Consider the following 27,064-nt stretch of genomic DNA (forward strand, 5'->3'; position numbering starts at 1 on the left):
ATAGGTCTGAAAAATTGTTTCACTTGTTGGTTCTGCCATTTCAGAATTTGTTTTGAGAGCCTAAGCGAGTCCCTCCCTTTACTTCACCATCTTGGCTCTGCCCTACAAATTCCTAAAAGAAAAAAAAACTAGCTAGCAACATATTAGTAAAGTAACATATTAAAGTGGATAAATCACCGGATGAGGAATCAGTTGGGTCAGCATAGCCCTGGCTCTAGTATTTAATAAGTATGACCAATTAACTGCTTTGGGCCCCAGTTTCCTCATCGATAAAATTAAATGTATTAGATTAGATGATAACTGAAATCTCTTTTAAAACTAAAACAGTGGGGCAGCTAGGTGGCGCAATGGATAGAGCACCGGCCCTGGAGTCAGGAGGACCTGAGTTCAAATCCGGCCTCAGACACATAATATATCCTAGCTGTGTGACTCTGGGCAAGTCACTTAACCCCAACTGCCTCACTTTAAAAAAAAAACTAAATAAAACAAAAAAAAAAAGCTACAACATTATACTTCTAAAAAAAAATGCTGAGACAATAGCCACTTAAGATTCAGGAAATTCCAATCTGTGCTTTTGTTAGACAAGGAATCTACTTACCTTCTTTTCTATTTCATACTACTAATCATACTGCAAAATATTCTCACTATGTACAAAGGAAATTTTATGCTTAAAAGTTTTTGCATGGGTAAGCACAAAGCCAGAAACAGCAGCAAGTATTATTTTATTGTATTTTCTAAGAGGGAAGGGTGTGCAAATTTTTCTATATGGCATTCTTGTTCAAGGAATATTGTAAGGGTTATTAGATGCTTTGAACTACCTGTTCTTTGACAGCCCACTTTCTCAATCTTCAAAAAGATATTTTTTAATCTTAAGTTGACAACTATGTTTCAAATAAATTAGATTACACACCTATGTTTTACTAGACAATAGTGGCAAAGTGATGAAATCTACATTAAAAATCAATTTTAAATGAAGAGCTTCTAACACTTCAAAGCTAGTAAGCCTTTGGCTCAATTTAAGAGATATCCACGGCACTGAGAAAGTTAGTACATTAATGGACTGCATATCCAATGACAGCCCAACTGTTAACTTTGGCTTTGCTTATACAATTTTGACTCGCATTCATTTTGCATTCTAAATTCAAGCACTTCAGCTAAACTAAATTTGGGAGTAAAACGTTTAGTAGAAGCATATATTCACTTATATTCCTAGGTATACCATTTAGAAGAAAAATCCCTTTACTTGAACCAGTGTCTACATATAGGTTATTCCTCTTAATGTGAGAAAAAAAAAGTTAGCAGTCTTCTTTACTTAAACCTTAAAGAATCCGTAGCCAATAACAAAAATTCTATTTACATAAGACACCTAAATATATTCTGGAGATCTAGCCAACATGAATTTTAGGCAGAATTTCTCTTCAAAATGATGGTAGATATGCAACCTAGAAATTAAGAACACATTAAAATTTCAATGCCATTAAAAATCAGAAGAGAAGGAATTGACAGCTATGAGTTGGAGATGTCTTAATTAAATGAGATAAAGATACCTGCAAGGATAAAATTTAATTATGTGGTATCAGAAGGCTTTTGCAAATAAAATTAATATACCTTATTATTATTATTAATATAAAAAGGGAAGCAGTTGAATATGAAAAAAAAATCTTTGCATCAAATTTCACAGATACGAGTATCCAAGTTACATAGAAACAGAAATATATAAGACCCAAAGCCATGATCACCAGATAAGTGGTCAAAGGATATGAACAAACAGCTCTCAAAAGAATTGCTAACTCGACTTTCAGGAGCCAAGATGTCAGAGTAAGAAGTAAGTCACTCTTATCCTCCCTTATTAACCTGAAAGCCCACAAAATATCACCTAAGGAAAAGCCCTGGAACAACTGAGCTAGCAGAAACATGGGGTATGGCAGTCTTGTGGCCCAGGAAGCTTGGGGGATTAACAGGTAAGGCCTTAATTACTCTGGGGAAGGAGGATCAGTACAGGACAGAAAGCAGCCCAGCAAGCCAGCAGCAAGCCTCATCTCACCAAACCAGGGGGAGATCCTGAGCCTGAGAATGGTGGAGCAGGCCAACTGCCAACACCAGAAATGCCTCAGCACAGGTAGAGGAACTGGTAAACATAAGCTCGGAAAACCACCATCTGTGCTGGCGTTCTCCAGCAGCCAAATCTCCCACTGTTTCAGCACAACTCCAGGCTGGCAGACATCTTCCAGCAGCCAATCATTTCAGTGTTTTAAAGAAGCCAGGGTGGGCTCACCAGGAGAGCAGGTGGCCTACAAGGGCCAGATTTCCCACACCTGGCCCAAGAGCTCCAGTGCTACTTACTGACCCCAGCTCAGCACCAGGCAAGCTGCCAGACCCCTACAATCTCCAGCTGCTAGCACTTAAGGGCCCAGAATACAAAGCCAGTGACCAGGTCCCAGGCTCCCAGCACAAGAAGCTTGGGTCACTGCCCCTTTTGCTCCAGCAGGAGAGCTCAACTTTAAAAGCCAGGAAATAGGCAAACACCAGGAGCAGAAAGCAGAAATGGACAATGACCACAGATTCTTATTATGGGAACAGGGAATATCACGGCACACACTCAGAAGAGGACAACACTGTCAATATACCCACATCTGAAACCTCAAAGGGGAATACAAACTGGTCTCAAGTCCAAAAAACTTTCTTGGAAGGGCTCCAAAAAGGTTTTAGGGGCAGCTAGGTGGCACAGTGGATAAAGTACCAGTCCTGGACTCAGGAGAACCTGAGTTCAAATCCGGCCTCAGACCAGACACTTGATACTAGCTATGTGACCCTGGGCAAGTCACTTAACCCCAATTGCCTAAAAAAAAAAAAAAGAAAAGAAAGAAAAAATAAAAAGAAAAAAAGGATTTTAAAAGTCAAATAAGAGAAGAAGGAAAAATTGGGAAAAGAAATGAGAGGTATGCAAGAGAGAATCAATAGCCTGGACAAAGAAGGAAAAAAATTGACAAGTCCTTAAAAAATACAATTGGCAGGGGCAGCTAGATGGCACAGTGGATAGAGTACTAGCCCTGGATTCAAGAGGACCTGAGTTCAAATCCAGCCTCAGACATAAAACAATAACTAGCTGTGTGACCCTGGGCAAGTCACTTAACCCCCATTGCCCAACCCAAAAAAAAATGCAATTGGCCAAATGCGAAAAAAGTACACCGAAGAAGACAAATCCTTAAAAAATAAAATTGGCCAAATGGAAAAGGAGGTACAAAATATAACAGAAGGAAACAATTTGTTAAAAATTAGAATTGGGCAAGCGGAAGCTAATGACTCTATGAGAGAAACAGAATCAGTCAAACACAAATGAAAGAATGAAAAAATAGAAGAAAACATAAAATACCAAATTGGTAAAACAACTGCCCTGGAAAATAGATCCAGGAGAGATAATTTAAAAATGATTGGACTACCTGAAAACCATGATGAAAAAAGAGCCTGGACAGCATCTTTCAGGAAATCATCAAGGAAAAATGCCATGACGTCCTAGAACCATAAAGTAAAATAGTCATCGAAAGAATCCACCTGAAAGAGATCTCAAAATTGAAAATGCCAAGGAATGTTGTAGCAAAATTCCAAAAATACCAGATCAAAAAGAAAATACTGCAAGGAGCCAGAAAGAAACAATTTAAATATCATGGAACCACAGTCAGGATTATACAGGACCTTGCAGCTTCTACATTAAAAGATCAGAAGGTATGGAATATGATATTCCATAAGGCAAAGGAGCTTGGATTACAACCAAGGATCAACTACCCAGCAAAATTGAGCAAAATCTTTCAAGGGAAGAGATGGACATCCAATAAAATAAGGGACTTCCAAGCCTTCCTGATGAAAAGACCAGAGCTCAACAGAAAATGTGATCTTCAAATACAAGCCTCAAGAGAGACATAAAAAGGTAAAGAGGAAATAAAAAAACAATATGTTATTAATAAGGGCAAACTTTTTACATCCCTACAATGTAAGATGACACTTGTAACTCTTGAGAAGTGTATAGTTATTATGACATTTAAAATGGGTATACAGAGACAGAGGGCAAGAGTATAAATTGACTTTGATGTGATGATAAAAAAATCTAATTCAGTGGTGAAAAGGGATTGTTCTGGGAGAAGAGGCAAGGAACAGGCAGACAAAGGTAAATTTCATCACATGAAAAGGAATAAAAACCTTATGCAGCAGAGGGAAAGAAGGGAGGGAAATGAGCATCATTTGAATCTTTCATCAAATTTGGCTCAAAGAGGGAGTAACATAATCAGTGAGGTATAGAAATCTAACTTGCCATATTTAGGAGAGGAAAGGGGAAAGAAAAGGGATGGGGTGGACAGAAGGGAGGACAGACTAAGGGAAGTAGTGCTCGAAAGCAAAATTCTAGGTGAGGAGGGAAAGGGAGAAAGCAGAGAAAAGCATAAACAGGGGAAAACAAGATGGAGAGAAAGACAGAGAATAATCATAAGTGTGAATGTGAATGGCATGAACTCTTCCATAAAACAGAATAGATAACAGAGTAGATTAAGAACAGTAATCCTAAAATATGTTGTTTAAAAACCTAGAAAGTAAAAAACTACTTGAAATAATAAACAATTTTAGCAAAGTTGCAGTATATAAAATAAACTGACATAAATCATTGGCATTTCTATATATTACTAACAAAGCCTAAGAGCAAGAGAAAGAAAGAGAAATTCCATTTAAAGTTACTGTAGACATAAAATATTTGGGAGTCTACCTGACAAAACAAACCCAGGAACTATGTAAACATGATTCCAAAACACTTTTCACACAAATAAAGTCAGATCTAAATAACTGGAAAAACAACAGCTGTTCATTAGTAGGCCGAGCCAATATAACAAAAATGATGATTCTACCTAAGCTAATTTACTTGTTCAGTGCCATACCAATCTAACTACCAAAAAATTATTTTATAGAGCTAGGAAAAAATAATAACAAGATTAATCTGGAAGAACAAAAGGTCCAGAATATCAAGGGAACTAATAAAAAGAAATGCATGGGAAGGTAGCCTAGCCATACTAGATCTTAAATTGTATTATAAAGCAGCAATCATCAAAAGTACTTGGTACTGGCTAAGAAATAGTGTGGTGGATCAGTGGAAAAGATTAGGTACCTAAGACACAGTAGTCAATGACTAAAGCAATCTACTGTTTGATAAACCCAAAGACCCCAGTTTCTGAGACAAGATTTGTCACTATTTGACAACAACTGCTAGGAAAACTGGAAAACAGTATGGCAGAGACCAAAATCTTAGACCATATACCAAAATAAAGTCAAAATGGGTACACAATTTAGATACTATAAGCAAACTGGGAGTCTAGGAATAGGTTATCTGTCCAATTCATGGAGAATGGAAGATTTGATGACCAAACAAGAGACAGAGAACGTTATAAAATGCAAAATGGATCATTGTGATTAAATTAAATTCAAAAGGTTTTGCATAAACAAAGCCAATGCAACCAAGATTAGGAGAGAAGCAGAAAACTGGGAAAGAATTTTTACAACCAGTGTCTCTGATAAGAACCTCATTTCTAAAATACATAGAGAACTAAGTCAAATTTATAAGAATACAAGTCATTCCCCCAATTGATAAATGGCCAGAGGATATGAACAGGCAGTTTTCAGATGAAGATATTAAAGCTATCTCTAGTCATATGAAAAAATGCTCTAAATCACTATTGATTAGAGAAATGCAAATCAAAATGACTCTGAGGTACCACATTAGACTGGCTAACATGACAAAACAGGAAATGATAAATGTTGGAGAAGATGTGGGAAAATTGGAACACTAATGCATTGTTGGTGGAGTTGTGAACTGTTCCAACCATTTTGGTAAGCAATTTGGAACCATGCCCAAAGTGCTAAAAAATTGTGCATACCCTTTGACCTAGCAATACCACTTCTAAGGCTGTATCTCAAAGAGATCATAAAAATGGTAAAAGGACCCACATATACAAAAAATATTTATAGCAGCTCTTTCTGCGGTGGCCAAGAACTGGAAACTGAGGGAATGCCCATCAACTGGGGAATGGCTGAACAAACTGTAGCATATGAATGTAATGGAATACTACTGTGCTATAAGAAATGATGAGCAAGCAGACTTCAGAAAAACCTGGAAAGACTTGTATGGACTGATGTTTGATGAAGTGAGAAGAACCAGGAGAATGTTGTACATAGTAACAGCCACCTTGTGTGATGACTAACTTTGATAGACTTAGCTTTTCTCAGCAACACAAGAATCTAAGACAACTCCAGAAGACTCATGATGGAAAATGCTATCCATATTGAGAGAAAGAACTATGGAGTCTGAATACTGATCAAAGTATACTATTTGCTCTTTTTTTCCTTCTGTTTTGTTTTGTTTCTTCTTTCTTGTGCTTCATCCTATTGGTTCTAATTCTTCTTTAAAACATGACAAACACAAAAATGTTTAATAGGAATGTATATGTAGAGCTCGTATCACATTGTAAGCAGTCTTTGGGAAGTAGGTGGAGACAGAAGGGGAGAAAATTTAAAACTCAAAAGCTTATGGAAGCGAGTGTTGAAAACTAAAAATAATTTAATTTAAAAAAAAAGAAATGAGCAGAACCAAGAGAACATTGTACACAGTAAAAGCCACACTGTGCAATGACTGACTTTGATAGACTTAGCTCTTCTCAGCAATACAAGTACCTTAAAGAACTCCAAAAGACTCAAGATGGAAAGTGCTATCCACATCCAGAAAAAGAACTTTGGAGTCTGAATGCAGATGGAAGCATACTATTTGCTCTCCTTTTTTTGTTGTTGTTTTGTTTTGTTTCTTCTTTCTCATGGTTCCTCAAATTAGTTGTAATTCTTCTTTACATCACGACTAATGAGAAAATATGTTTAATATGAATGTATAAGTAGAGTCTATACCAGATTGCACGCCATCTTGGAAGTGGGCAAGAGAGGATGGGGGAGAAAATTTAAAACTCAAAATCTTATGGAAGTGAATGTTGAAAACTAAGAATAAATTATTATTTTTTTAAAAAGAATTGCTAACTATTAACAACTACATGAAAAAATGCTCCAAATAATATAAAATAAAACAACCCTAATGTTTCACCTCGCACCCCGCAAATTGCCAAAGATGAAGAGAGGATTAGTCAATGTTGAAGCAGTTGTGGAAAGATAAATACACTATTATATTGCTGATCAAACTGTGAATTAGTATAAACATTTTGTAAAGCCCTTTGGAATTATGAAAATGAAACAAGTAAAATGTCTTGGCCCAAAGATTCCACTGCCAGAAGCTAATGAAACCATTGATTTAAAAAAAAAAAAGGCATCATATAGAGAGAAATATTTAAAGCAGCACTTATTGCGGAAGGAGAGAAACAGAAATATATACTCAATAAATTGGGGAATGGTTACATAAACTGTGGCACATGAATGTAATGGAATATTAGTTACTTTGTTGTAAGGGAATTAATATTCTAAATATGAGAGGTATGGAAAAACTTAAATAAACCGATACTATACAAAGCCAGCAGAGTTTTAAAAACAATAATATGACTACAACAATATAAATGGAGGTAATAATAACCATAAGCAAAATTATAAGGCATAACACTGGCCCCACAAAAGAGAGATGAGAAGATACCTCCTTCCCATTTGTTTGCAGAAGTTGAGAGTCCACAGGTGTGGAACATAACTGTCAGATTTGTTTTCCAAGTACTGATTGGTTTTTGCCAATTTATTTCTCTTCATGTTCTTTTTTCTTTAAATTTTTTTTTTATTCTCTAGGAAGGGGAAAAAGGTTTGGAAGAAGGAAAGATATAGGGGAAATTCAGGCAACATAAAAACAAAAGATATCAATAAAAATGTATTTTAAAAAATAAAATAGTAGTGAAATTCCTACTAAGTCTGACAGAATTTGTCTCTTCCATGTGTAATTGCTTTTTGACATGAAAACTTCCCTTTAATATTAAAAGGTAACACTGGGCCCCTAACACATGTAAAGGTTAGTATAGTGTAAAAAAATACTAACGAATACAGAAGTGAATCAAAGAAATATCTTTTATAAAGTACTATTACTTCATCTCCCGCTATGCTTGTCATACAAATGTCCACTTTTAACATAGGTGATTTCCCTCATAGTACAGAAAGCCAACAATACTAAGGTTTTTATCAGAGGCTATTGTACATTTTTTAAAATAAAAAATTCTAAAATTCAGTTAACTATCATTTGCACCAATGTTTTAAGATATGCAAATTATTTATGTATATTACACACCAATATATATCCACCTTTCTGGTTTTGGTTTCCATAAATGTAAAAAAAAAAAGGGATCACCTTGTTCTTCTTGGTTGAATGATTTCAATTCACTCTGTTACACAGTTCACTAGGCTTTCCACAATTCAAATTTAATCTCACATTTCTACTTAATATATCTTTAAGGCACCAAGTATCCTTTGTAGGTGGCACACTAACTTAATACATACTAAAAAGAAAACAATTTACCTGGAAAGGCACACTGTAGAAGAGCTATCGATTTACCCCCAGGAGCAGCACACATATCCAAAATTCTTTCCCCATTTTGTAATTCCAGAGCCAACACTGGGAGAAGGGAGGCAGCATTTAGAAGATAATATCCTTTAAGTTTACCAAACTGATGTCTCTCTGAAGGTATTCGTCCAGGAATTCTACTAACGTAGCATATGAGTGATTTAGGACAGTTGGGAAAATATCCTTGAAGAAGGGTGTGATATCTCTTCAGTTGCAAATCCTTCTCCAGTTCGAAAGGATAGTTGAATCTATTAAAAAGGACTGCATGTTGCCAACATGCTGGAGATGTTAAGATATCCCTAGAAGTAGAAAAAATTAGGAAAAAGATTAACATTACAGACATTGATTTTTAAAATAATTATTAATTATAAAGTATAGTATAGAGTATAGATCTAGTGTTCAATTAATTCCAATGTCTGCCTAATACTTTCATGATCAAACATTAATGTTCTTTGCCATTTAAAGCTCCTTACAATCTGGCTCCTTCCTCACTTTCCAATCTTTTTATATTCCATTGCCTTCTATTATCCATCCATATTGATCTACTTGCTGTCCTTCATGCAAGATACTATTTCTTATCTCTGGGCTTTACACTGACTGTTACCTACAACTATAATGTTCTCTTTGCCAATCTCAGATTCTTAGGATCCTTGGTTTCCTTTAAGACTCAGTTCAATACCACCTCCTCTAGGATCCTACCAACCAGGAATGTTATTCCATGTAAAGTTAACTTTCATCTACTCTGCATGTGACTCCTTACTTCTGATTTATATTCATGGTGCACCTCTATCTAAACATAAACTGCTTGAGGGCAGGTGCTGTTTTTGCTTTTTATTTATCTACTTAGCATTTAGTGTTAAGCCTCTAATGAGCACTTAGTAAATTGATGATTCTGGACATTTGTGCTTCAGTTTTTGTCTTTTTCTTAGACCTGTGATTTCATTTTTACAAGGAATTCCTCATGAGTAAACTCATATCAATGTAGATTAGTAACTGTTCTATAACTTACAATTTTTGACAGCTGTCTGGAAATTTAAGGTTTAAGTGTCTTGCACAGAATCACACAGCCAATATGCATCAGGTACTGAACTTGAAGTCACATCTTCCTGATTTGGAGGTTAGTTCTTTATCCACTACATCATATTGCTTCTCCATGCTTCTATTAATGAATCCCAAACTTTTATTAGTTTTTTTTGGTTATCACACCACGTTGCTGATTTGTGTTGAGCTTGTAGTTCACTAAAAACCCCAGGATGCTGATTGCTACAAACTACCTCTTCCTTATCCTGTACTTGTATAGATGATTAAAAAAAAATCTAGTATAGGACTTCAAACTTATCCTTATTAAGTGCTCCCTTACCAGCTTTATCCTTTTGGTCTAGTCCAGAGATTTCAAACACTCAGCTCTCCCTGAAGTGTGCTGAACCAGACTGCAATGTAATTGTAATATTTAACAAAATGCATTTTAAAAAATAGGACACAGATAATGTTAATGTGTAGTTTTCTAAGTCAATATGTGGTACACAGTGTTCCTTACATAAGATTTAGTAGCCCCCATTTCTATTTGGGTTTGATATCACTAGTGTAGTCTGCCAGAATCTTTTGGGCATAAAGGTCTATTAATCACCACAGTAACTACTGCTCCTAATATCCTGTCACACATAAAATAAGATCAAGTATAGAGCCCTAGACCACTCCACTATAAACACCCTTTCACATTAACACTAATCCATTTGTCATTACTCTTTGGGTCTACGCACATCAATCAGTATCAGATTTTATTTAGGATAGTAGATATAACTTGACATCTCCACTTACCTTCGGTTTTGTTTCCCTGTTAACCATTTTTCTTCTTTTTCCTAATCTAAAGTTCATTCGTCTGGGAAACAAAACAGGACCTGCATAGTCCTATCTCCTTTCCTTTATAAGATATCATTGACCAATCTTTCCCTTCTTCGGATATTTCTCTTGCCACAACCATCAAAAAGGTCTTTTCTGTCATCTTTAATACTCATTGCAAGCTCTGTTTGTTCTCTATTTCAATGTTCCTAACATTTTATAAGAACAATGTCATACTTTTTGTATTCATCCTCAATCACATATCCTTACTTCTCTCTTCTGATTACTTTCTTTAAAATTTGAGTCAGTTACTTCCCTATGTCTCAAAATGCATTTATTTAACCAGTTCTCCCTTATCTTCCTCATCATTTACGCAGTAAAAAATTCTTCCTTGAGATTATTTTATTCAAGAAGCTGGATTCCCCCACAGAATTTTAGGTTATGGGACCCTACTCATCCTCACTCTGAAATCTTTGAAAATCTGCTCTCTCAAATATTTTCTCTTTCCCTATGTGGAAAACTAATTGGCACATACAAAATTTGAACCCTTGACCTTGACCTCATCAGCAGCAGTTAGGTTAATCTATTCAGACATGAACTTTCCAACCAGCATAAAAGTGAGTCATCATGAAACTCACAAATGACAAAATTTCTTTCAGCTACCTGCATATGTTAAATGCTTATCTTCATTCTCTTCTGTCTTTTTAAAATGTTTTGGAGTTATTTTTTCCTAGACAAAATGAAGTTCAAAATAAAGGCAGTGATGAAGGAGGAAATAAAGAGAAAAAAAGATGATGCCCTTTGAAGGGAAACTTAAAACAGGAAAATCCACAAGGCAGTATAGTCTTAAAATAGTATTTTATAATCTCAGAAATTAAATGCTATGCACTTAGTTTCTCACTTGAAAAAATCAGAAAATGTTTATTAAGCTGTAGTTAATTCTGTCAGCCACAAAAATCTTACTGGTGTCAGTAGGAATTAAAGCAGGTAGCTAAATCCAGTTAGAAACATTTGACTCAAAACTCACTTCAAAGTAGGGAATTCTCATTAGTCTGACTTAGTTCCTCCTTCCCACTCGAATTTAAGACAAAGTAGAATAGCTTAGTTCCACTCCCCATAAAATTAGACTAATACAATTTGCAAAGTACCTTCATTTCCAAATTATCATTTTCTGGCACTTTCTCTGGCAGAAATAAAACTTCATAGTATTAATAAAATTTTTATACTAACCTTATTGTAATCCATGAATCTCCAAGTTCTTTGATATACTGCTTTTCAAAATGATCCAACACAACTTTGCAAATCTGTTTTGTAAGCTTCCTTTCTGACTGTGGTTTCAGCTATGACATCGAAACAAGAAAAATATAACTGAGATATATTGGAGTTATTTCATATTTATTACGCCTAGACCATACAAAAAATTGTGGAATTTTTCTAACTATTAATAAAATATTTTCAATTGCTTCTCAACAATTTTTTGTTTTTGCCAGGCAACCCAGGTTAAGTGACTTACCCAAGGTCACACAGGTAGTGTCAAGTGTCTGAAGGCCAAATTTGAACTCAGGTCCTCTTGACTGGAGGGCCAGTGCTCCATCGAAGGAGCAACCTACCTGACCCTTCTTGCTAACAATTCTTGAAAATATAGGTGCAACATTAAGCTTCAAAAGCACAGAATTAATATGTTCTTTAGTACTAAGTGGTTAACAAAATTGAAATAACCTTTTGGAGTGCACTGGACTTAGAATAAATTTGGGTGCCATTAATTGGTCTGTCTTTGACAGTGCTCTAAGAATGTGAACATTAAAATTTCAGGCTAAAAAGGTCCTTAGAGATCACTAGGTCAACCCTATGCCGTTTTTGTAGATGAAGAAACTGAAGCCCAGAGAAGTGACTTACCCAAGCTCATACAAGTTAATTGTGAGAGTAGTGGTGAGAGGCATTAATATTAATTGTGAATTTATTTTATATTTCTCCCATAATTCACTCAACGCTGAAATATGATCCTCCAGATAAGCTAATAGAGAATAAAGGAAAACTAAATACATTAAGGAAAACCCTCATTAAAGTTCCTGTAGAAATTCAGGTACAATCCTGTGAGAAGCTGATGTGATTGATGAGATAATATCGTTATTTTTTAAAACACTATGTGTCGGCTATTATTACTATCTAATAATAAGCCAGATTCGAAAGGCTGCCGGAGGAAAAAGTAATCAATGCAGAGCATTATAGTTTACGAAGCACTTTACATATATTGTCACTTGAACATCGCAATAACCCCTCAAGAGAGAGATTATATACTATTATTCCAATTTTTAAAATGGAAAAAAACGGAGGCAATGAGAAGTTAACTGGTTGGCTCGGCGTCACAGGCAGAATCCTCCTGACTCGAACCCAGGGCTCTCCGCCCAAAGCGAGCCAGCGGCTCCGAAGCTGGTCTCTGGGAAGCAAGCAAGTGCTAGCCTCCGCAGCATCGCGGTCACGGGGGGAGTCACAGTCGAAAACCGAGACAGTTCCTGCCGGACTACAAAGCAGGCCCCGCGAAGCGGCCAGCCCTGCAGCGTGGACGGATGTAGGTGGACGGAGGAGGTACACGGTTCTCACCCGGCTCAGCACCATCCCGTCCAGAGCAGCACCCCTACGCCGACCCGGCGGTGACGAGCAGCAGGGCTCCAAAGCAGCTCACTGAACACGCATGCGCTTTCCAACGCTGAGGCCTGGAAAAGATATTGCGGGGCACAATTCGGCGGTCCCAAGCCCTTCCGCCCAGACTACGCCTCGCCCGTCCCCCGCCCAACTCTCGTGCTCTTCGCCCGCCCAGTTCCCCTGGAAAGCGGGACCTCCTCAGAGAGCAAACCTCTCGGGTGACCTCCCATCCCGCGATATTCTTGGAACCTCCAGAGAACGTGCGCTTCCGTCATCACCCGGCGCCACAGGTTGAAAAGTTTTTACAGAGTCTGGAAAAGCGGGTTCCGGAGTTTCACACGCGAAATGTAGTAAGAAAGAGACACAGAAAGGGGGAGATGAGCCCTTAAGTACAGGTTTGTGATTAAATCTAGGGCTATTTGACGAAGGGTTCCGTTTTGTATTTTCCCACTGAGTGGTCCTTTCCTCGATAGTAAACCTTTACGTAGAATTCAGTGCGCTCTTGGGTCTGGGTCTGGGTCTGGGTCTGGGTCAGGTGGGGCATATTGCCTTGAGAGAAGACACTGCTTCTTTTCAAACAAGGATTTAAAGTTAATTCTTAATTTCTGGCAGTATCATAAAGCTTTTCCAATTTGGTAGAATTATATTTCTTTAGTTTGAAACAAGGTAAATGGTATGGAACACGAAGCCCAAAAAACATGTGGGAAAATTGTCCGATGTAAGAAATGTGGTTCAGTCACTCCTTGGTAGGGTTAGGGGTTTAGCCCAACTGTGGAGCCACAGCTCACTGCCCCCCTAGAAACATACTGTGCTGAGTTCCATCCCCCCTTAAGAAACAAAAAGGAAACCGGAGTGAGCAAAGGGACATTTATTTACATTTCTACAAGAAGAGGGTGTGTGATACCCTCCAAAAAAGAAAAAGGGACACACACACCGACAGATGCCAGAGCAAGCCTTTTATGCAGTTAGTTCCTTCTTGTCCCTCCCTGCAGAGCCATGGTGATTGGGCTCTGGTCTTCTCGGTTACAATCTTCCTGATGCTCCCACTTAATAACATGTCCCTCCTCCCGCTAACATATGAAATGTGCCTAGTTTTGTGCTATTGCTCTCCTCTGGGCAGAGAAGTTAGTATTAATGAGCCCATTATGCATATGCACTCTAAGTGAAGCTTAACCTTTGTCCTACTTCCAGCCTTTTTAACCAAACAACCAGTTTCATCCATTTTCAATCAGTTCTAGAACCTCTGAGCTACTTTTTCTCTCAGTTTCCTTATATGAAAACATAATGGTTTCTTACAATTTTTTTCCAACTTGGTAGAATTATATTTCTTTAGTTTGAAACAAGGTAAACAGTATGGAACATGAAGCACAAAAACCATATGGGAAAATTGTCAGATAAACAGAACCATTTAAGAATCACTTCAAATGACTGAATCAGCAGCAGTGGCAGCAGCAGTGCTGCTCCTGGAGCTATTAGTTCACAGACTGAATGTTTGAAAGTCACCTATTTGGACTTCTGGGAGCCAAGATGGCAGAATAAGCAGTAAGTCTCTCACACCCTCCCTTACTGACCTTGAAAAACCCAGAGAATATTGCTCTAGGAAAAATCCTGAAATAGTAGAGTCAGCAGAAAGACTAGATACAGTCTTTCAGCCCATGAGGCTAGGGGGATTAAAGGGAAAGGGCCCCATTTGCTATGGGTGAAGGGGACCAGTACAGGAAGGGAGGCATCCCAGCAAGCTAGTGGCAAACCCCACCTCAGCAAACCAGTAACCAAGCACCTAACCCTTTGCACAAGAAGCCTAGGACAGTGCCCCCTGTGCCTCAGAAGCAGAGATCAACTTTAAAAGCCAGAAAAAAGGCAAAGAACATGAGCAAGAAGCAACATAGAAAAACAATGACCATAGAAAAGTATCTCAGTGACATGGAAGATCAAAACACAAATGCAGGAGAGCATAACATTATCAATATATCCATATCTGAAACTTCAGAGGGGAATATAAACTGGCCTCAAGCCCAAAAAGGCTTCTTGGAAGAGCTCAAGAAGGATTTTAAAAGTCAAATAAGGGAAGTAGAAGAAAAATTAACAGTTCATTCATAAACTGTCCCATAAAACAGAAGTGGATAGCAGAAAGGATTAAAAAGCATAATACTACAATATGCTGTTTACAAGAAATATATTTGAAACAGAGGGATACACACAGCATAAAGGTAAAAGGCTATAATAGATCATGCATCACCTGAAGTAAAAAAGCAGGGGTAGCAATCCTGATCTTAGACAAAGCAAAAATAGCTTATTAAAAGAGATAAGGAAGGAAACTACATCCTGTTAAAAGGCACCATGGACAATAAAGTAATATCATTACTAAACATATATGCACCAAGTGGTATAGCATCCACATTCTTAGAGAAGAAGTTCAAGGAGTTACAGGAAGAAATAGCAAAACTATACTAGTGGGGGACCTTAACCTCCCCCTCTCTGAACTAGATAAATCTAATAACAAACAAGAAAAAAGGTAAGGAGGTGAATAAAATTTTAGAAAAGTTAGGTATGGTACTCCTCTGGAGAAAATTGAATGGGGATAGAAAGGAGCATACTTTTCTCAGTGGTATATGGCACTTACACAAAAATTAACCCTGTACTAGGGCATAAAAACCTCACAATCCAAAGCAGAAAGGCAAAAATATTATATGCATTCTTTTCAGATGATAATGCAATACAAATTACATATAATAAAGAGCCATGGAAAGATAGACTAAAAATTAATTACAAACTAAATAATCCTAAAGAATGAGTGGATCCAACAATAAATCATAGAAACAATCAATAATTTATACCATATACCAAAATAAAGTCAAAATGAGTAGACAATTTAGATATAAAGGCTAATACTAAAACCAAACTGGGAGTACAAGGAATAGTTTACCTATCAGATTTATGGAGAACAGAAGAATTTATGAGCAAACAAGAGACAGAGAACATTATGAAATGCAAAATGGATCATTTTGATTACATTAAATTGAAAAGGTTTTGCACAAAACCAATGCAACCAAGATTAGGAGGGAAGCAGAAAACTGGAAAGAATTTTTACAACCAGCGTCTCTGATAAGGATCTCATTTCTAAAATATATAGAGAACTAAGTCAAATTTATATACAAGTCATTCCCCAATTGATAAATGGTCAAAGGATATGAACAGGCAGATTTCAGATGAAGAAATTAAAGCCATCTATAGTCATATGAAAAAATGATCTAAACATTGATTAGAGAAAGGCAAATCAAAACAACTCTGACAAAATAGGAAAACGATAAATGTTGGAGAAGACATGGGAAAATTGGAACCAACAGGAGGAACAAGAAAGAAGAAACAAAACAAAACAGAAGAAGAAAAAAAGCAAATAGTATGCTTCAATTTGCATTCAAACTCCTTAGTTCTTTCTCTGGATATGGATAGCATTTTCCATCATGAGACTTTTAAAGATGTCTTAGATCCTTACCTTCTGAGAAGAGCTAGGTCTATCAAAGTTAGTCATCGTACAGTGTGGCTGTTACTGTGTACACCTCCTAATGCATTGTTGGTGGAGTTGTGAACTAATCCAACCATTTTGGAGAGCAATACCACTTCTAGGGCTGTATTCCAAAAAGACATAAAAATAGGAGGACTCACATGTACAAAAATATTTATAGCAGCTTTATATTTCTGTGGTGGCCAAGAATTGGAAATTGAGGGAATGCCTATCAATTGGGGAATGATTGAACAAGTTGTGGTATATGAATATAATGGAATACTATTGTGCTATAAGAAATGATGAGCAAGCAGACTTCAGAAAAACCTGGAAAGACTTGTATAGACTGATGCTGAGTGAAGTGAGCAGAACCAGAACAGTAACAGCCATCTTGTGTGATGACTAACTTTGATAGACTTCGCTTTTCTCAGCAATACAAGGATCTACAACATCTCCAAAAGTCCCATAATGGAAAAATGCTATCCACATCCAGAGAAAGAAATATGGAGTTGAATGCAAATTGAAGTATACTATTTGCTCTTTTTTTTTTACTTCTTGTTTTGTTTCTTCTTGTGGTTCCTCCTTTTGATTCTAATTATTCTTCACAATATAACTAATGTGAAAATATGTTTAATAGGAATGTATATGTAGAGCCTATATCAGATTGCACAGTATACTGGGGAGGGAGGCGGGGAGGGAGGGGCAGAAAATTTAAAACTTCCAAGTTTATGGAAGTGAGTGTTCAAAACTAAAAATAAAAAATAAAGTGATAAAAAAAGAATCACTTCAAGTAAAGAATGGTATATTCTTTAATTAGGATATTTATTCTTTGGCTAAAAGTTCATTTAAAATTTTAAGTGAATTTATTTTTTTTTCAGTCAACACTTAAAATGGTAATTTAAAACTCTTAAGTATCTTTAAGATGATTTTAAAAGCATGGCAAACACACCATAGTTGACTTTAAAAGTGTGGCAAACACACCATCATGAATATAGTTTTAGCCATATTATTATTCAGTCATTTCAGTCGTGTCGGACTCTTCAGGACCTCATTTGGAGTTTTCTTGGCAAAGATACTGGAGTGGTTTGCCATTTCTTTCTCCAGCTCATTTTACAGATAAGGAAATCGAGGCAAACAGGATTCAATGACTTACCCAGGATCATACTGCTAATAAGTGTCTGAGGCCAGATTTAACCCAGAAAGATGAGTCTTCCTGACTTCAGGCCCAGCACTTTATCCACTGTGCCAAAACCCAAATAATACACCTCTTAATTTTTCTAGAATTCTAAAATGATGTCATGCCTTTTTCAATTGCCTGTAGCAACAGTTTACCTCTTTCTCCATATCTTTATAAACAAAAAGGCCTGGGGAAAACATTTTTAAATAGCACAACAATAAATTTGTGTAACAAAGTTAACTAATTTAAACTGCATAAGTAAAGTTTTTAAACCAAAGAGAAAAAACAAAACAGAAACACCAAATTGACAAATACAGCTTTATTGTATGTTAATATGATGGTTCATGATCTTCAGGAGTATAAATTCAGCATAAGACAATCAAGCATTCATAATTAAAATTCATTTACATTTACAAAATGCCTTTTAAAATAACTTGTTAGTTTGAAGAACAAATTATGAGAAATGTTAAAGCCTATTAATTCAGTATTTGCCAGTGGTATTTGATTTTATAATCAGTTTTTTTCTTTATATTTTCAAAGGATTTCCAGAACTCAACAGATAAAGCACTGGTTCTCAGTTGCATATAAAAAATTAAACTGAAATAAAATTGAAGGAAAAGCTGAGAAAAGCAATCATATATGATGTCAAACCACCTATGAAGAAAGTAAAATGTAAAATCAATTTAAAAGCAACGTGTTTTTTCTACATTATAAATATACATATGAACCAAGTTGGGCTACTAAAATTTTCAAACTCTATAATTCAATCCAAGACTGGATCATGTCTTACTAGGTTTAGACTGTTTCTCAGATTTAACCTGCTATGCAAATGGTATTGAAATAGAAGGCTTTTTCCTTACTAATATGGCATACATGATATCTGTTTAAAAAAAAAAAAGCACAAAACATCCCCCTCAAGTTCTTCATAGTCGGGACTTGAGTTCCATGACAATTCAAGAGATGAAATGAAACCGTAGTTCAAATGCAATGCTATCAATTATAATATTAAAAGTAAATTACTATCATAATTTACTTATGTTAATCCTACTTTAAAAATACTAATATTTTTATGTCAGATAATAGTATGTTTCTGCCTCACATAGAAACTATTCAAGAGCCCTTGTTATTCCCCAAAAAAAGTGATTTAGGTGTAACTATAGCTACACATTTAATTAATTATAGAATTGATATATGCCAATAAAATACATAACTGAATCATGTCATAAGTATGATCATCATACATACAACAATATCAAAAATAATATTCAAATTAAAGTATACAATATGCAAATTTTTAATCTGAAAAATAAATAATTTTTGTGGTCTATTCATGAAATACCCTTTGAAGAGTATAGTATTCTACCAATATTTTTTGTTTTTATTGCTGTAGATTTTCTCAGTGTCATAACTACTGACTTCCTAGCTGTAAGACACATGTTTTTGGAAGCTGCATTAACTTTTGATGCAATTAAGGTACTGTAAGTTTTAAAAATTGTACTGAAAAAGAATGAGGGAAACCTGAAAGAGATAGTATAGCTTTGAAATGAGTCAAAATGTTACCCCTGATCATTGAAATAATTTGCTGTTTGTATGTCAAACATATGGGAAGAATTCTTTAAATGGATTTTCGTATAAGAATATAATTTTACTTACAAAAAATGTACTGGTCAATAAAATATTTCAAATCTCTTTCAAACCAAAGAAAACGGTTCAACAAAAATTGAAAATTCTTACTGGATAATATATTCAATTAGTATAATTTGGTGTAAAATAACTTTTAGGTTTGCTATAAAAAAAGAAATATAATATAAAAAAATCAGAGCAAATAAGGAGGGATACTTTAAGAATAATTTACTATTTTTATAAAGCCATATAAATATATCCTACTTGTACAGATGTATTTGTCTAAGTCTATTCTACCAAAACAAAATAGGGATACTGACAATTTACAGAAAACAGCAAAACTTAAATTATATTAATGCAAACTCTCAGAGAAAATTTTAGAAAAATAGAAAAATATAGTTTAAAACTTTAGTTTTTAATTCCCAGGATTTACCCCAACATGCATATGTATCTTACAAAAATATTTTTAAAATGTAAACTATAGAAATATTGTTTATTATTAAACAAAATATCAAAGGGTCCCAAGTCCAAATGCTTTTTGCCTAAAGGTGTTTTCCTTCAGGTCTATTGCCATAGATGTTCACTTAAACTGAAAGGTCAACATTTTATGTTAATTTGGTTCTAAATGCTTTAAGCCTATCATATTATCCCTTTGCCTCTTTAAATAATGAAGAGCAAGTATAAATAGTAACTTAACTGCAAAGTAGTAAAATTGATGAATTAGGTCCTGTGGAACTTAACAGATCTCTGGAAAAAATCTGAATGAACCAAAAAGATATCATGTCTGCAAGTTACCAAAGTTCAGAATATTTTCTTATTTGCAAAAACAAATTGTCCTTAAGTTAATCTACTCATTAGTAACTTGTCTGTCTTGACAAAAAACACCACATGAAAATTAATTATGAACTAAAATCATCGCCAGTATCACTGTTAAGTGCCTGAGGTACTGGTGGCAGAGGCTTTCCACAGAGATCTACAGAAAAAGAAAAGAAACCAAGACATAATTAATCCAAATTTACTACCATTATTTCTATTTTCACATAACATTCTTTTCCCAGGCAACCCTAGGCTTCAGGGGAAAGGGGCTGGCGAAAAACTCAACACATTTTCTTAGATATTTCTAACAAAACAAAAGTTTCAACCCCTTGGATAAAAGCCTGACTCTGTACCTGGTGTTCAGTTTGACTTGGATTTCTTAACAGCATCAAAAGGTATGTAACAAACCTGAATTACTTTATTTCAAGAATCAATTTACATCCTAGTAAATTAACCTAATAAGATAGCATAAAATACATTATCTTCCTTGAACTATAATAACCCTGTAAAATGGTCTAGCTTTACTTAAGATAACTGACATAACATTAAAACTTGCTATTTTAAGTGAATTCACTGCTAATGAAGAGATAAGTAACTATCAACTCTCAACTACTCCCAAGTTACACTCTAATACTGCCTCACACTTTGAGAGAAATGGTACAGCACAGCACTATGAGAGAAATGGTACAGCACAGCACTATCAGAGAAATTCAGGCCCATTTGAAATAAAAGAGGAAGGAACATGTCTTATTTTGTACTTCATAATAAATTCTTATTTCTTTACTAATAAAAGCGACTCCTACATCCACACAAAATGAATATATTAAAATATTAATAAGTAAAAATCTATTTATCCAAAAGTTCTACAATGATAAAGTTGTATTAATAAAGAAACATCAGATGGCCTAAATTAATTTGGTTAACTTTATATCCTCTTTTTACTATACTTTTGAATCTAAAATGAGCAATTTTTAATGCATGATAAATATATTTAACATATAATGTAACTAATGTATAAATAAATACAATATTGTTTGACATATAATCACCATTAATCCAAAGATAAATTACAATTTACTCTAATACTTTTTATCTTAAGGCATTTCAAGATAAATCAGTCCACAAGCATTTATTAAGCCATCTAACATGTTCCAGGCACTGGGGAAACAACTACAAAGAAGAAATATATCTGTACTCCCAAAGAACCAATTTCAAATTTGTGTTCCTTTTTTTAGTATATAAGAAAAGTAGAAACACTGTCTTTTTCCAGCTGACTTTCTATGAAGCTAAGTGTAGATGTTTTTTTTGTTAGAAAATTAAAATTATGTAACATTTCACTTTTTGCTTTAAATTATTAGTCTAATATAATATTCATTTACAATAAACATTTTCTCTCAGGTACTTGGTAGTAGATGCCTCTGCTCTCTTCAGATAGCCATTTAAAAACAAAAATTATTACTGACTACTCTATTTCTGTACTATGTGAAAACCTATAAGCAACAGTTACAAATTCTAAAAAATAATAAAATAGTCACTTTGGGGGTCACATAATATTTACACATTACTAAAATTGACATTTGATTATGCTGATAGAAATCAAAACATCAAGGAATATGAAGTTTAAGTGATATAACTTATAAAAAGTGCTAGTAGTTCATTAATATATTAAGTATATACATTGTATCTTCTCTGCTTATAAAATATGACAAATATTTTAGTTATTTTCATTTGGCATCATGAAGAATCTTTGTAAAATGATAGATCATAAATGGAATACTAATTTTCTAAGATGGATTAAACAAGTTAGCTAATGAATAATGATTTCTTTCATGAAGTCTGTGCTTTGAATGTATATACACACATACATATACATTCATTTGCAGCAAACAAATGAAATTTTTGATGAAAAAAAGCCAAAATGGGGCTACAGTCATACTATTATTAAGGTAAATGCCTAATATAAAAGCTCAACTAAGAAGTTTCCTTGACCATTAATTTTTAAAGTAACCACAGGAAATTGGTGAGAAACCAAATAAGCCAAATAAATTAGTTCCTAACTATCCTTTTTGTATTAGTTCTGTCTTTAATTTTTCCATTTGCAACTTACTGCTTTTATTAAGACACCAGCAAGGAAGAAAAGATAAAAAATAACTATTTGTCAGCTTCTCTAGCAAAGGAAGGCCTAGGGTGGTAAAAACCAGTGAAACTCATGTTTAAATTAGTATTTAGGAGATTATTTTTAAATTTTTATGTGCTGTATATTTCCCCACAATCAGGTATAGAACTGACTTTAGAAACATGCAGTAGAGACTTTAAACAGTATTCAGATTAATACATGCAATACATGCAAATTAAAAGAGATGTCATGAACAGAAATCTGTGGAAATTGAAACAAACATTTAAATCTTTCAATGCAAAAATGTGTTTTTTCAAAACTCATTTAATAATACACACTGGAAATTAAAAGATACCCTATGATATATTTAAAACCCAAATATCTAAAATAATATTATTTTCTTCATGTTCCCTTGCTTAAATAATAAAATAAATAATAATAATAATTTTAATAATACAATCCTCAAGAGGAAAAGATTTTTATTTTACTATTATATGACACAAGTTTATCATTTTATATCCTCTTTGTCTTTTTAAATTTATTTATTTTTAGTTTTCAACATTTACTTCCACAGGATTTTGAGTTCCAAATTTTCACCCCATCTCGCCCCTCCCCCCACCCCAAGATGGCATGCATTCTGAATATCCCTTCCACTAGTCTGCCCTCCCTTCTATCTCTCCCCCCCTTCTCTTATTCCCTCTTCCCCTTCTGCTTTGCTGTAGTGCAGGATAGATTTCTGTACCCCATTTCCCATACTTCTTATTTCCCAGTTGCATGTGAAAACACATTTTTTTAAAAATGTGTTTTTAAAACTTTGGGTTCCAAATTTTCTCCCTTCTCCCTGTCCACCCACCCTCATTGAAAAGGCAAGCAACTCAATATAGGTTATACATGTGCAGTCACGCAAAACACTTCCATAGTAGTCATGCTGTGAAAAACTACCTCTATTTCCCTTAATCTTATCCCACCCCCCCATTTATTCTATTCTTTCTTTTGACCCTGTCCCTCCTCAGAAATGTTTGCTTCTGATTATCCCCTTTCTCAGTCTGCCCTCCTCTCTATCATTTCCCTGCTCTCTTGTGCCCTTCTCCTCCTATTTTCCTGTAGGGTAAGACAGCTTTCCATACCCAATTGAGTGTGTGTTATTCCCTCCTTAAGCCAAATCCTATGAGAATAAGATTCACTCATTCCTTCTCACCTTCCTGTTTCCCCTCCACTGTAAAAGCCTTTTGTTTTTTTGTGAGATAATTTACTCCGTTCTACCTCTCCCTTTCTCCTTCTCCCAGTATAATCCTCTCTCACCCCTTAATTTTATTCTCCAGATATGACCCCTTCAACTTCAACTCACCCTGTGACTTCTATCTATCTATCTATCTATCTATCTATCTATCTATCTATCTATCTATCTATTTATCTAATACATACATATAATTTTTTCCCTCAAGCTACCCTAATACTGACAAAGCTATCATGAGTTACAAATATCTTTCCATGCAGTAATGTAAACAGTTCAACCTTAATAAGTCTCTTATGATTTCTCTTTCCTGTTTACCTCTTCATGTTCCACTTAAGTCTTGTATTTGAAAGTCAAATTTTCTATTCAGTTCTGGTCTTTTCATCAAGAATGTTTGAAAGTCCTCTATTTCACTGAATATCCATTGTTTTCTCCTGCAGGATTATATTTAGTTTTGCTGGGTAGGTGATTCTTGGTTGTAATCCTATCTCCTTTGACCTCCAGAATATTATATTACATGCCCTGCAGTCCCTTAATGCTGCCAAATCTTGTGTTATCCTGATTGTGTTTCCACAATACTTGAATTGTTTCTTTCTGGCTGCTTGTAATATTTTCTCCTTCATCTGGAAACTCTGGAATTTGGCTACAATATTCCTAGGAGTTTTCCTTTGGGGATCTCTTTCAGGAGGAGATGGGTGGATTCTTTCAATTTTTATTTTGCCCTCTGGTTCTAAAATATCAGGGCAGTTTTCCTTGATAATTTCTTGAAAAATTATGTTTAGGCTCTTTTTTTGATCATGGCTTTCAGATAGTCCAATAATTTTTAAATTATCTCCCCTGGATCTATCTTCCAGGTCAGTTGTTTTTCCAAAGATATATTTCACATTGTTTTCTAATTTTCCATTCTTTTGGATTTGTTTTACAGTGTCTTGATTTCTCATAAAGACACTAGCTTCCAATTGCTGTATTCTAATTTTTAAGGAAGTATTTTCTTCGGTAAGTTTTTGGACTTCCTTTTCCATTTGGCCACTTCTGCTTTTGAGGGCATTCTTCTCCTCACTGGCTTTTTGGACCTCTTTTGCTATTTGGGTTAGGCTATTTTTTAAGGTGTTATTTTCTTCAGTTTTTTTTGGGTCTCCTTTAGCAGCACTCTCAGTTTTTCCTCTACTTCTCTTACTTGCTTATCAAAATCCTTCCATGGCCTGGGACCAATTCATATTTTTCTTGAAGGCTTTGGATATAGGAGATTTGGCTCCTTCTGGTTGTCTTCTGGTTGTGTTTTGATCTTCTTTGTCACCAAAGTAAGATAATATAGTCTGACTCTTTTTGTGCTGATCCCAGCCAATTACTTGAGTTATAAACTCTTTGTTAAGGTAGGAGTCTGTTTCTGGTGTGGAGAATGTACTGTCCCAAGCTTCAGGGGTTTGTGCAGCTGTTTTCAGAGATACTTCTAGGGACCTGTAAATTTTCAGTTCTTCCAGGGTGCTATGATCAAGGGCAAGGTGTTACTCCTTTCCTGGCCTGTGCTCTGGTCTGTGTAAGATATCCACTCCACAGACACTACAAGCTCCACTGCGCCAGCGCTCCTCCTTGCCCCAGGACCACCACCCAGAACTGTGACCTAGATCCAAAACAGCAAGAGAATCCTGCTCCAACACCAGCAAAGAGATCCCTGAAATCTTCCTCTGATTGGCCTCCCGATTCCCCCTCAATCTGTGGGCAGGAAGCTCAGGAGGCAGCCACCGCCCCAGGCCACTCTCAGTGAATGGAGCTAAGACCACCTCGCTTCTCTCTCAGCACCGCAGAAACAGACTTTTCCCACTGACCTTCTAAGTTGTCTTTGATGTTAGTGGGTTGAGAAGTCTGGAAACTGCCACAGCTGCCTGTGATTCAGTCCTCTGAGGCCCGCTCCAGGGTAGCTGCAGCCTGTGAGCCCATGCTGAACTGCATTCCGCTCACAGCCTGGCGCGATATACCTTTTCCGATCAACCATCCAGGTTGTCTTGGGATGGAAATTTGTTTCACTCTGTCTTTTTATGGGTTCTGCTGCTTTAGAATTTGTTTAGAGCCATTTTTTAATAGGTATTTGGAGGGGTTTAGGAGAGAGTTCAAGTCACTGCTTTCACTCCACCATCTTGTCTCCGCTATCATTTTATATCTTAAAATGAAAATGTTACTATTTTTGAACTGATGGATTACACTCAGTTCTGATTTATTCAGAAATATATACTCCTAACTCAACTCACAGTGATTCAGATAAATTCTAAAACTAAAATACTAGATTCATTTAATTTGTTATATTCTAAATCAAAGTGAAGGAAAAGCTTGGGCCTTAAAAAAATAAAAATTTCTAATTATTTGATTTATATCCACAGTTATGAAAAATTTTTTGAAACACCAAGCAACAGGTGATCTGTTTGAGATGGCTGAAATGGCGAGAAAATTCCTTACTTTTATGATATTTTACACATTTTTATATCATTTCAAACTTGCCTGATAAAAACTATATATCAAACATAAGACTTTTTTCTAATAAAGACAAATCTATACCTATACCTATAGATCTGGTATAGAACCAGAACAAGGAGCTGAATGCTTTTAATGGATGCTTGAATCAAACTACAGCAGCCTGCTTCCGCAAATGTATATTTCCAATGCTTCACCATAGTGTAGAACTAGCCTTGGGTTTACAATTCAATCAACAAATATTCATTAAGTGTCCTCCAACAAGTTGTCCTCTATGTATTTGTTAAGATCTATTCAAGATTTTTCTATACAGGACACTGTACTAAATGCCAGAATGCAAAGACAAAAATTAAACAGGCCCTGCCTTCAAAGAGATTACAGTCTAAGTATACAACTCTGGAGTTCTACTATACTACAAAGTATGGTCCTAATAACTGAATTTGTATACCATTCAAGACCAAGAGAAGCTAAGTATAGAGTAGTTTATCAAAAGTAGACTAGCGACTAGATGTAAATGCCATGAAACGATGCAAAGTAAAAAATGGGACTTAGTCCCTTACAGTTCTGTAGTAATGATAATAGAGTATCAGAAAAAATAGCAGAGGATACTATGAATCATGCTATTTTTAGAAACTAAATGTAAGATCCCTGCTCAGTGACCAATAAGTCAGTATTCTACTAAAGGAAATGAACCATGTCAACAAATTTTTGCTGTGAATAAAACTAGAAGATATGGGAGGGGAGCACAAACTCTTTTTCTTAGAGGGACAACTAAAAGAATGGATAGAGTTCATTTTATTATGCCCCCAATGGCAATTAACAAAAAACATCTGACCATCTTGCCTGTCTGTGCTCCTGATAAGTATTAGCAAAAAGTCATAAAGATAAGGCAGTTTATTCTTCAACATCTGTTGCAGAGGATGAGGAAGTAGACAAATTCTACAAAGATCTCAATAAGATCCTGCAAACTACATTAACATCTTAATACTCAATAATTGATTAATAGAAGAGAATGGTGGGGGGAAAGTGTGTTGGAAAATACTAGGGTTAAAATATGAAAAGACCAAATGTTTTTGAACTAC

General features: G+C 35.3%; 2 protein-coding genes and 1 long non-coding RNA gene across 5 annotated transcripts in view; 1 reads left to right on the forward strand and 2 right to left on the reverse strand.

Annotated features, from left to right (window-relative positions):
- The window catches only part of NSUN3 (NOP2/Sun RNA methyltransferase 3), a 30,830-nt gene extending 17,644 nt beyond the window's left edge, over window positions 1-13,186 (reverse strand). Inside the window, exons 1-3 of the mRNA XM_020974816.2 lie at window positions 13,004-13,186; window positions 11,633-11,742; window positions 8,519-8,862 (exon numbers count right to left, since the gene is read on the reverse strand). Coding sequence (XP_020830475.1) covers window positions 8,519-8,862; window positions 11,633-11,742; window positions 13,004-13,018 — 469 coding nt within the window. The 5' untranslated portion in view covers window positions 13,019-13,186. The remainder of the gene's footprint in view (window positions 1-8,518; window positions 8,863-11,632; window positions 11,743-13,003) is intronic.
- Window positions 13,187-13,308: 122 nt separating this feature from the next.
- LOC110199840 (uncharacterized) lies at window positions 13,309-21,567 on the forward strand. Its single transcript, XR_002322063.2, has 3 exons — window positions 13,309-13,440; window positions 20,409-20,561; window positions 21,266-21,567. It is a non-coding gene; the product is annotated as an uncharacterized LOC110199840 (long non-coding RNA).
- Window positions 18,032-27,064, reverse strand: part of ARL13B (ARF like GTPase 13B) — an 82,894-nt gene continuing 73,861 nt past the window's right edge. For all 3 annotated transcript variants that reach the window (XM_020974814.1, XM_020974815.2, XM_020974813.2), the window contains exon 10: window positions 18,032-20,323. In XM_020974814.1, the coding sequence (XP_020830473.1) occupies window positions 20,250-20,323 (74 nt within the window). In that variant the 3' untranslated portion in view covers window positions 18,032-20,249. The remainder of the gene's footprint in view (window positions 20,324-27,064) is intronic.

The sequence above is a fragment of the Phascolarctos cinereus genome, unplaced genomic scaffold, assembly GCF_003287225.1.
Source record: "Phascolarctos cinereus isolate Bilbo 61053 unplaced genomic scaffold, phaCin_HiC Scaffold_7;HRSCAF=346, whole genome shotgun sequence".
Lineage (NCBI taxonomy): Eukaryota > Metazoa > Chordata > Mammalia > Diprotodontia > Phascolarctidae > Phascolarctos > Phascolarctos cinereus.